At 58.4% G+C, this 11,016-nt stretch overlaps 1 protein-coding gene across 1 annotated transcript; it reads left to right on the top strand.

Annotated features, from left to right (window-relative positions):
- The first annotated feature begins 1,671 nt into the window (after positions 1-1,671).
- On the top strand, positions 1,672-4,377 carry IER5L (immediate early response 5 like). Its single transcript, XM_030818003.1, has one exon. The coding sequence runs from the start codon at positions 1,874-1,876 to the stop codon at positions 3,089-3,091; it is 1,218 nt and encodes a 405-aa protein (XP_030673863.1). The 5' UTR covers positions 1,672-1,873; the 3' UTR covers positions 3,092-4,377.
- Positions 4,378-11,016: the final 6,639 nt, after the last annotated feature.

Below are 11,016 nucleotides of genomic sequence, written 5' to 3'. Positions count from 1 at the left end.
GCAAGTCTCACGCTGTCAGTGTCCGAGTTTCCTCGTCAGAAAAATGAGGTAAACACCTGCTAACTCTGTCTTCACTCTCAACGCCTGGCATGGAGTAGATGCTAAGAAACTTTTGCAGAAACCTTGGAAATTCTTAAGACTAAAGAAAGACCCAGAGACCACAGGGTGGGCTAGTGGGTCTCTCCACTCCCGCCAAGGAATGAAGTAGGTGCTGAGATCTCAGAAGGAAGCCCCTAAAAGCAGACCCAGAAGATCCCCTGAGGAGGAGGTGAAGCAGCAGGATGTCTGCTCATGGGCCTCTCCTGAGTCCAGCCCCACAAGCCCCACCTATCTCTGGGAGACTCTGCAGACCTCGTTCATCCTTCAGGCAAACCTCCAGACCACTTCCAAGAGCCTCAGGAGCTGTCTGGGCAGCCCCCACCCCAGGTACCTTTGAAATCCCTGGGAGCAGCAACCAGCCCCCTTCAGGCCTCTTGGTCCAGATAGAGCGCCCCCAGGAATCAGCCAATCCTGTCCCTCTCTTCTCCCATTGTCTCAGTCCCCAACTGGGAGGAGGTGGCCCCTGAAGGATTCAGGATAAGAAGGAAAACTGTGTCAACAGAAGTTAAGTCGGTGAGTTCCCGGGCCTTTGGTATCCACCTCCCGTCTGGAGCGCAGGGTCCTGTCCCAGCTCCTAGCTCCGCCCTCTAGGAACTGTGTGGTTCCCCAAGTCACTCCACTCCTCCGAGCCTCAGGCCCCTCCTCTACAAACGTTAGAGTGAGGCATTCGGGGAGTTGCCTGCCCCACACTAGGCCCATAATAATAGTCCCTATTGTCATTATTATTAGTTAGACACGAAAGGAAAGGTTACAGAGCTGGTGATTAGGACACTCAGCGTTTCGGCTCTCAGGACGCCCTTGAGCCTCAGCTGGTCGCGAGGTCCACACACTCCCTGGGTCATGCCCAGCCTCGGAACTCTCTCCATCAGAGAACGTCAAAATTCGCGATGTTTTGGTTTTTCCTGTCCGACAAATGGGGAGGACCTCCCTTCCGCAAGCATTCCCAGAGGCCCCTCGGCCAAAAAGTCAGGGAGTCAGGCCCTACATTCTCTGCGGTAGAGGGTACCCCCAAAACCTCGCTCCTTTGATGTCCCCCAGTGTCAAGCCGGCGGCCCCACCAGCCTCCTGTAGAGAGGCCTTGACTCCCGCGGGTCACTCGGGGGGCGACAGGTGGGCAGGTGGAGGCGCCGCGCGGCCGGGGGAGCGGTGAGCTGCGCGCACCTGCAGCAGGTGAGGCCCAGCCGTGCGGAAAGGGGAGGAGCCGTCGCCGCAGCACTCAGGTGAGCCGACCCCCGGCTCCCGGGACCTAAGGCGAGGGCAGCCGCGGGCTTCAACGTGGCCGCTGCCAGGAGACCTACGCTGCAGACTGCGACCCCGGCGGCTCCGAGTCCCGCGCGGCGCGGCAGCCCCAGGAGAACATTCGAGGCAGCAGCGGCGTTGGAGGCCTGGGGTCCGTTCGGTATTTGAATAGCACAAAGGAACCGCCTTGGTCTGATTGGCCAGCCGAGTAGCCCCGGGGCGGGCAGCGCCTGTCACTCAGGAGGCTATCAGAGCTCCTATTGGCTTTTCTCATGTGGGGCGGGGCCCGGGCAGCCGGCTAAATAGCTGGGGCCGGGGCCGGCCGAGACTCATTGCTTTGGCGCCGTCTGGGGAGCGCGAGCCCGCGGCGGCGCGCAGCGCATGGTGGCGGCTCCTCTCGGAGCGCAGCCGAACCGCTGACCCGGACTCCGTTACCCCTGCCCGGCGCGCCCCGGCGGCCGGCGGGAGGCAGAAACAGCAGCAGCGTTAACAGCAGCAGCGGCGGCGGCTCCTCTGCCGCCGTCTCCGCGGGAGCATGGAGTGCGCCCTGGACGCCCAGAGCCTGATCAGCATCTCCCTGCGCAAGATCCACAGCTCCCGAACCCAGCGCGGCGGCATCAAGCTGCACAAGAACCTCCTGGTGTCCTACGTGCTCCGCAACGCGCGCCAGCTCTACCTGAGCGAGCGCTACGCCGAGCTCTACCGGCGCCAGCAGCAGCAGCAACAGCAGCAACAGCAGCAGCCGCCCCACCACCAGCACCAGCACCTAGCGTACGCGGCGCCTGGCATGCCGGCCAGCGCGGCCGACTTCGGCCCGCTCCAACTTGGCGGCGGCGGGGACGCGGAGGCGCGCGAGCCGGCCGCCCGGCACCAGCTGCACCAGCTCCACCAGCTCCACCAGCTGCACCTCCAGCAGCAGCTGCACCAGCACCAGCACCCGGCTCCCAGGGGCTGCGCGGCGGCGGCGGCGGCCGGAGCGCCCGCGGGCGGCGCGGGGGCGCTCTCGGAGCTGCCCGGGTGCGCTGCGCTCCAGCCGCCGCACGGCGCGCCCCACCGCGGGCAGCCCTTGGAGCCTCTGCAGCCGGGTCCTGCGCCGCTGCCGCTGCCGCCGCCCGCGCCCGCTGCGCTCTGCCCGCGGGACCCTCGCGCCCCGGCCGCCTGCTCCGCGCCCCCAGGGGCCGCCCCTCCGGCCGCCGCCGCTTCTCCGCCCGCCTCCCCGGCCCCCGCCTCCTCCCCCGGCTTCTACCGGGGCGCATACCCTACCCCCTCGGACTTCGGCTTGCACTGCAGCAGCCAGACCACCGTGCTGGACCTAGACACTCACGTGGTGACCACGGTGGAGAACGGCTACTTGCACCAGGACTGCTGCGCCTCCGCCCACTGCCCCTGCTGTGGCCAGGGCGCTCCGGGACCGGGCCTGGCGTCCGCCGCCGGCTGCAAGCGCAAGTATTACCCTGGCCAGGAGGAGGAGGAAGACGACGAGGAGGACGCGGGCGAGCTGGGGGCCGAGCCCCCCGGGGGCGCCCCGTTCGCCCCCTGCAAGCGCGCCCGCTTCGAGGACTTCTGCCCGGACTCGTCCCCGGACGCGTCCAACATCTCAAACTTGATCTCCATCTTTGGCTCCGGCTTCTCGGGGCTGGTGAGCCGACAGCCGGACTCCTCGGAGCAGCCGCCGCCGCTCAACGGGCAGCTGTGCGCCAAGCAGGCGCTCGCCAGCCTCGGCGCCTGGACTCGAGCCATTGTCGCCTTCTAGGGACCCCCGAGGGCACAGGGACCCAGGGCCCCGCGGGGCTGGGGCCAGACAAAGACTCGGCCAAGGGGCAAGAGGAAGGAACGAGCGGGCGCCGGGCCACTCGGGGCTGAGCTGGGGGCGAGCGGGGGCAGGCGGCTGATGTTTTATAAATTGTAAAATAAAAAAAAGAAATCTAAAATGTTGGACTTTATTTTTGCAGAGAGAAAAAGCGCCTATTTAAGTATGCTTTGTGTTTCTCCTACTCTTTTTTTCTTTTTATTGTAGTGATTGCAGTGGTGTTTAGCGAGGAGCCTGCCACGTGAGGGAGGGCTGCTGCCCGGAGGAGGTGCCCGGCAGCCGGGGGCGAGGCAGGGCGCCCTGGCCGCCGGGGCGCGCCGGGGGCGCAGCGCAGGAGGGCGCGGGACCCGGGAAGCCGATTCCAATCAGTTGTCAGACCCGGGAAGCCCGACGTTCCGCTCTCCCGAGTCCCTCTGTGGGGTGAGGAATGGGTCTTGTGAAATTCTGAGCAAAAACAAAGGCAAACTCTATCTCCGAAAGGGACGTTTGGGTCACATTTCCTCTCTGGGGGCGGACTCCAAAGTTCTCAAAATGAGAAGGCAGAAATGAAAACACTTCAACTTTTTTTTCTTTTCTTCCCGGGGCGGGTGTCTTGAACCCCTCTTCTCCCCGCCCCTCTGGCTCCGTTCTCCTCCCCTCCTCCACCCGTCTCCCGGACTCGGGGGTGGCGCCTGACACCCCGACACTCTCGGACACTGTTTGGGTAAGGGGTTGGGGGCGGGCATGGCGGACTACATTTCCCATCATGCCCAGCACTGCGGTCCTCACTAAACAAAAAAGGAAGTCAATTCCTTCACCTGGCTCCCCGGCGGCCCCGGGGGAGGGAGGGGCCGGGACCGCCGACTGCGTTGGAGACTTTGCACTAAGTTTCTGGTCAGCTGTGGTGTTTGTGTGTGTACTTCTAAGTTGCACTGCCTTGGTTCAGCCTTCGGTTGCATTTCATGAAACCAGCATTGTTCGAGCCTGTGAGAACCCCGTCCTGTGTCTTCAGCTCGATAGATTTGTTTAATTTAAAAGCCTTTTGTTGTAAAAAGGTGGGGTTCGTCTGCAGCCCCTCCGGTTCTCTGCCATCAGCACCATGTGGACTCCAAAACAAGTTGCCAACCCTTCCTTTCTCGGCCTTTTTCCCTCATTACCCTGTATTTTTGTGCATACTGAATTGTATATCACCGGGTAAAACTGTTCAGATTGTTTAAATTTATAATCTTAATAAAAAGTCGATTACAGAAGATGGTGGTGCCTTGTTTTCAGATCTGTCTGGGGGCGTCAGAGAGGATAGAGAGGTGTGGTGAGAGACCCCCCCACCCCCATGTAAACCCCAGTTCTCTTGGGCCTGGGCGGGCGGGATCTACCCACATCCGCAAGGTCGGCGGTGGGAGAAAGGGGGGGTGATGTTGGTGGCTGGGAATGAAGCGGGTGCTGCGCGTCTCTCGGCCGGCCCCACTCCAGGGGGGTCCTGTCCCCCACGGAACTGGCCGCCCCGGGGTCTCCAGCGGGAAGCGGAGCCAGCCTCCAGCACATTTCCTGCCCAGGCAGAGGCGCAGGGCCTGGTCGGCCTCGAGTCTGAGCTCTCTGTGGCCGGGGAAAGCAGCCGGGGGACGCTGGGGGCTTCAGGGCCACCCGCACTCCCTGCCCCGCGCCTCCGCCCGCACGTCCGCATGTCTCGGGCTGCAACTTGGGGAAGTTTTTTCCTTTCCTTTTTCCCATTTTTTTTTTTTTTTAAGTTGAGTTTGTTATCACTGCTCGGTGCCACTTGGTGGTGTGCTGGCGGCGTCTCCCTCCCTCCTCGCGCCCCTCCCCTCTCCCTCTCCTTCCCTCCCACCCGCCGCTCTTCCCTCCCCAGTGGATGGAGGGAGGAAGGCTCCCGGCGCGCGCTCCCCTCTGACCACCTACGGAATGACCTCAGAGTGGGAGAATGTGCCAAGGCCCGGGGGAAGCTCGCGTTCTCCCCACTGGAAACAAATCCACATCTGGAGCCGCGGCTTGGGCCCGGGGGCGCGCGGGATGGTTCCAGCTTTGCAAAGAGGGGTTAGGAAAGAAAGAACGAGAAAAAGAAAGCAAAGTGGCAGCCTGCTGGCTGTTTGTTGCCGACTCCCCACAGCTCCTCGCTCTCGCTGGCTCCCTCGCCCCCACACTGCCCTCGCCGGTGCGAGCCTCGCAGCCACCCCGCAGGACGGCTCGCGCCCCCCACCCCAGCCTCCGCGCCTCCCGCAGCGACAGGAGGGGCTGCCGCCAAGAGGCCCCCAAGCCAGACTCCGAGAGGCGGACGCAAGCCCGTCCCCGGGGACTGCTCGGCTCTGGTTCCCGGTGTCGCGCGAGGCGAAGTTCTCGGGGACACTCCAGAACGCGGGGGTCCGCGGAGGTCCGCGATAGGGGTGAGGAAAAAGGAGGCTCTAGGGGCGTGAGTCGCGGGGAGGAAAGGCACCTTCACCCCCAGGGCTGCTTCATCGGCCTCCCACGGGAAGAGTCTGGAGCTGCCGAGGAGGGGGAACAGTGCGTCTCCTCCCTCCCCATTTTCCCCTGCAAGTCCAAGGAAATCGCGGTTGGCTGCACGGTTTTTGCTTCAATCCACGAAGCCAGTTGCCAGAGCTCCCCCTAGCGCCGCTTCGGGCGCGCTGCAGCGGCTGGGGCTGGGAGTGGGCGAGGCTCGGCGGGGGCGGCGGGGTGCCGGGGGCCGCTTCGCGTCCACCCGGGGAGCTGCGCGGAGTCTGCATCTCGCCCTTGCCTGAGCTGGGTCCCGGGGCCGCGTGCGTCCCCACTGCAGGCCCGCGTCGAGGAGGGGCACGTGGTTGGCCCCCTTTGTTGGGAGCTCGGCACTGGAAGGGACCCGCCAAAGGGCTTGGGAATTCCCCACCCGCCCCAGGGATCCCTATGGTAAAGGAGAGTGGATGGTGGGGTGCGAAATAAGATCTCTGAATTCAGCAGGACCCCAGACGAGGGCTTTCCTCCCCTCTGCCGGGTGATCTGAGCCTAAGCCGCACATTGGAATCCAGCAAAGCCAAGGGATGGGATGGGGCGCTCTGGGAGCACCCTAAAGAGAGGTGCCCTTCCCCCTCCCTTATCTTCTCGGGGCCCAAGGACCTGGGCAGCCCCACAAAGGGTTAGTGCCCTGAGTATAATTCCCCTTGACCCAAAACGCAGCCCACTGGCAATCTACCCGTCTCACCAAGACATTCCACACGAAACTGTAACAGGCTGCACAGCCTTGATTCTACACTACACCCCACACTGAGGGCCACACCCAGCCACACACTGTCTCCAACACTTGATCCTAAGCTGCATCCTCACCCCACTCACAACCCCTGGGGCCGCTGGCACAGCAGGAAACATACCAGCCTAGAACATCCAGAGAGACCGATGTTCCCGTGCATAGCACAAGTGAGAGGCTGGGTCCGGGAGGCGGGTGGATGGGGTTGCCTGGCCATGGGGGTCGTCTGAAAGGGGGATGGGGTCAGGCGGGCAGGCAAACCAGGAGTCCATCTCAGCTCCACAGACAAGCCTCTCTTCCTCCAGTAAAAAGGCTCCAGTGGAGCCCCCAGACAGGACTTAGGGGTGCTGCTTAGGGAGGTAGGGGAATTAGAAGAGACTGGGTGCCGGGGCGGGGGGGGCGGTGACAAGGGGAAGCTTCCAGAGAGCAGCAGCTCTAGAAGCAAGAGCTCCAGCAAGTCCGTGGTCCTCCTAGGTTAACCAGCTCCCCCCAACACACTCCCCCAGGCTCCTAGGACACCACAGGTCCGGCTGCCCTTGATACGTGGTGTAGGGCTGAGCCAGGCTCCAAGCTGCGCTCCCAGCAACATAGAGCTGCTGGGATGACAGCCCAGAGCCTCAGAGCTGCAGGCTGCCCTCCAGAGAAGCCAGGGGTGGGGATGCCTCGGGCTCCCAGGAGAGTCACTGCGCAGGGCACTGAGATCTGGGTGCTGTGTGTGTGTGTGTGTGTGTGTGTGTGTGTGTGTGTGTGCTACAGCAAGAAATACAGAGTGTGTGTGACTGTGTGTCCCTCTGGCACAGGGGATGCACACCAGGAGCTGTCCCTCCAATCACTGGACAATATTTACAAAGCTCCCATTTGGTGCTTGGCCTGTGTGAGGCACTAATCTGACCACAGCGAACAATAGCAGCAAATGACGAGAACAGCAAGCCCCTCTCTCTGGATTAGCTCGTTTAATTTTTCCAGCTACCCTCTGAGGTAGAGACTGTAAGCATCCTCATTTCAGAAATGAGAAACCTCGCCCAAGGTCACACAACTGAGAGGTGGCCAGTTTCTACTGTTGGAGCTCACAGTTGAGTGGGTAAGAATTTGTAACATTACATTGCGAGCTGGCAAATGATTCTGAGGTTGTTTAAATAGTCACATTGATAAGTCCCAGCCGAACCGAAACTGGGTTCTGGGATCTCTTCATCCCTGAACTAGCTGGTTGGGAACACACACCTCACCCCCAATACTTCATGCTGCAGTTCCCAGGGACAGGGATGAAGAGACACACAGCACAGTGGTGTCTGTACCCACCTCATCCAAGGCAGAGCCCTGTCTCCTGAAGACTCACTTGTGGTAGGGGACAGCAGCACCACTGGCATCAGCCCGGGCAAAAGGTGGGATTTCTTGGCTCAAGGCACTAAACTGTGTAGTGGGCAGGGGCACAGCTGGCTTCAGGCATAGCGGGATCCAGGCACAGATCTTTTCCAAGATGCTATCTCTCCATCTCCTGCTACTTTCTTCTTTGAACTCAAGCTTCCCACTGTAGCCACAGGAGGCAGCTCCTGGCCTCCAATTCTCATAGCTTTGCCACCCAAGAGGGACTGCCTTCTTCCCTTATTTTCGACTCAGAAAATCCCAAGGGAAAAACAAAAGCATTGGCCAGGGCGTGGTGGCTCACGCCTGTAATCCCAGCACTTTGGGAGGCTGAGGCAGGCGGATCACCTGAGGTCAGGAGTTTGAGACCAGCCTCGCCAACATGGTGAAACCCTGTCTCTACTAAAATTGCAAAAATTAGCCCGGTGTGATGGCGCGCACCTATAATCCCAGCTACTCGGGAGGCTGAGGCTGGAGAATCACTTGACCTCAGGAGGCGGAGGTTGCAGTGAGCCAAGACTGTGCCACTGCACTCTAGCCTGGGCCACAGAGCAAGACTCCATTTAAAAAAAAAAAAAAAAAAAAAGAAAAGAAGAAAAGAAAATCCCAACGAAAGGCTGTAATGTCCTAAGTGTACAGGCAGGACATGAGGGGTGGTTAGTAGCTAGCGCCCACTGGAAGCTCACAGAAGCTTCTCAGAAAAGGAGGGTGGTCGGTACTGGCTGGGAGACCCAAGATGTCCTTCAGAGAGAGGGGCTGCAAGCCGAGCTAAGGGAGGTGTCTCCCAGTGGAACTCGGAGCACAGGCATGGCTGCTTCAGAACCTGGGTGACAACGCGGTCAACGCAGCCCTGGAAGGGGAACACCCTCCCTGCTCCTGGCCAGGATAAAGAGGTTCCAGGGCCATCTGGTGCCTCCCAGTTTTGTCACTCAGGAATCACCAGGGGAGGGGAGGCCGAACAAGGGGGCTGGATTTTTCCAGCAGGCTCCATGGCCAGGGCAGCAACAGGGGCCACCCTCAGGGGACTTAGGGCAGGGATAGCTGCAGGGAGACTGAAGCAGAACCTGGCTGGGAGCTCACATGTGGCTCCTCAAGGGACTCCCAGATATAACTGCAAAGGCTTCAGGGAAGGTCAAGATGCTAGCCAGCAGGATAGGGCTGGAGTGGCCGCAGGAAACGTTAACACGGCCACTGGGATGTCCCCAGCTGGTAGGGCCTGGGGACGTCTGGGGTACAGGTGACCTTAGCTATTCATACGTTTAGAGGAAAAAAGACTGAATACAAGTTCAAAAATGCTGAAATGGTTATTACTAGGTGGGCAATTACAGGAGACCTTTATTTTATCATTCATACATGTCTATATTTTCCAAATTTTCTACAATAAGCATGTATCACCTTTGTATTTACAAGAAAAATGAACAGTACGCCAGAGGAAAATGTGACATGACAGGTGCTACAATCAATGTCCAGTGTTCTATGGAGCAGAGAGGAGGGAGCAGCTAGGTCCAATCTGGCTGGGGGAAGGCTCAACCCCTGAGAAACAGTCCTCTCCCTGACAGCCTTGGTCAACGGGAATCCACACTCCTGTCCTCTGTTTTTTTTTTTTAAGAGGCGTGAGACAAACAACAAGCTCAGCTCCAGGACGTGGTTGAGGAGCACTGTGGAGGGAGTCTCGTTCTTCTCCTCTCTCATCTCTGAGCGCTGTCTCAGCCCCACCCAGTCCCAGCCATCAGTCGCCACTGATTTGCTCAGAGTCACAGCATTATGTGGTGAGGTGGGCAGGAAGAGGCAAACGTACTCAGGAAAATATTTTCAGAACTTGGGCTGAAACTAAAGAGGAAGAGGCAAAGCTCAGTGGACAGAGCACTGGACCAGGAGTCCAGAGACCCAGACACAGGTTCTGGCTCAGCCATAGACTTACTTTGCGCCCTGGGATGAGTCACTTCCCTAAGGGGCCCATATTCCCTCATCTGTAGAGACAGAGTGAGAAGAGAGAAGGTTCTAAGCCAGTTCTGATATTCTAAGAGTCAGAAAAGAAACCATTGCTTCCAGCTTTCTGATGATCTGGCTTTGTGTCCCATCCAAGTAAGAAAAACACAGGTAGAGGCTGGGCACGGTGTCTCACACCTGTAATCCCAGCACTTTAATCCCAGCACTTTGGGAGGCCGAGGCAGGTGAATCACAAGGTCAGGGGTTTGAGACCAGCCTGGCCAACATGGTGAAACCCCGTCTCTACTAAAAACACAAAAAATTAGCTGAACGTAGTAGTGGTGGGTGCCTGTAATCCCAGCCACTTGGGAGGCTGACGCAAGAGAATCGCTTGAACCTGGGAGACGGAGGTTGCAGTGAGCCAAGATCGTGCCACTGTATTCCAGCCTAGGTGACAGAGTAAGACTCCATCTCAAAAAAAAAAAAAAAGAAAAAAGAAAAGAAAAACACAGGTAGAAGGACCATGGTGGTATCCAAAAGAAAAATGCATATATATATATACACACACATACATATATATATATATATACACACACATACATATATATATACACACATACATATATATATATATATACACACACATACATACATATATATATATATAGAGAGAGAGAGAGAGAGAGAGACAGAGTTTAGCTCTTGTCGCCCAGGCTAGAGTGCAGTTGCGCAATCTCGGCTCACTGCAACCTCCACCTCCCAGGTTTAAGCAATTCTCCTGCCTCAGCCTCCCAAGTAGCTGGGATTACAGGCGTGCGCCACCACGCCTTGTTAATTTTTTTATATTAGTAGAGACAGGTTTTCACCATGTTGGCTAGGCTGGTCTCAAACTCCTGACCTCAGGTGATCCACTAGCCTCGGCCTCCCAAAGTGCTGGGATTACAGGCGTGAGCCACTGTGCCGCCTATATTTACAGATTGTTTAACTGAACTAGATATAAAATGGATATCAATAAATGTATTTACTCCAATAAAAAAGAAAAACACAGATACCAATATCAAATTCCATGTCTACCTGTGAGTGTGGTTATCTGCCTGTTTCATTCATTCAATAAATGCATTCAGGCAAGACCCGGTGGCTTACACCTGTAATCCCAGCACTTTGGGAAGGCGAGGCAGGAGGCTAGCTTGAGCCCAGGAGTTCGAGACCAGTCTGGGCAACATGGAGAGACCCTGTATCTACAAAAAATAAATTAGCCAGGCATAGTGGTGCCCGCCTGTAGTCCCAGCTACTTGGGAGGCTGAGGCAAAAGGATGGCTTGAACCCAGGAGGTTGAGGCTGCAGTGAGCCATGATTGCACCACCGCACT

The sequence above is a fragment of the Nomascus leucogenys genome, chromosome 8, assembly GCF_006542625.1.
Source record: "Nomascus leucogenys isolate Asia chromosome 8, Asia_NLE_v1, whole genome shotgun sequence".
In the NCBI taxonomy this organism is placed as follows: Eukaryota; Metazoa; Chordata; class Mammalia; order Primates; family Hylobatidae; genus Nomascus; species Nomascus leucogenys.
Note: the sequence above shows the minus strand (reverse complement) of the source record. Positions and strands in the feature narration are given on the sequence as shown.

Excerpts from the sequence above, each read along its gene's own strand:
- IER5L (XM_030818003.1), top strand. The coding sequence starts at position 1,874 with ATGGAGTGCGCCCTGGACGCCCAGAGCCTGATCAGCATCTCCCTGCGC.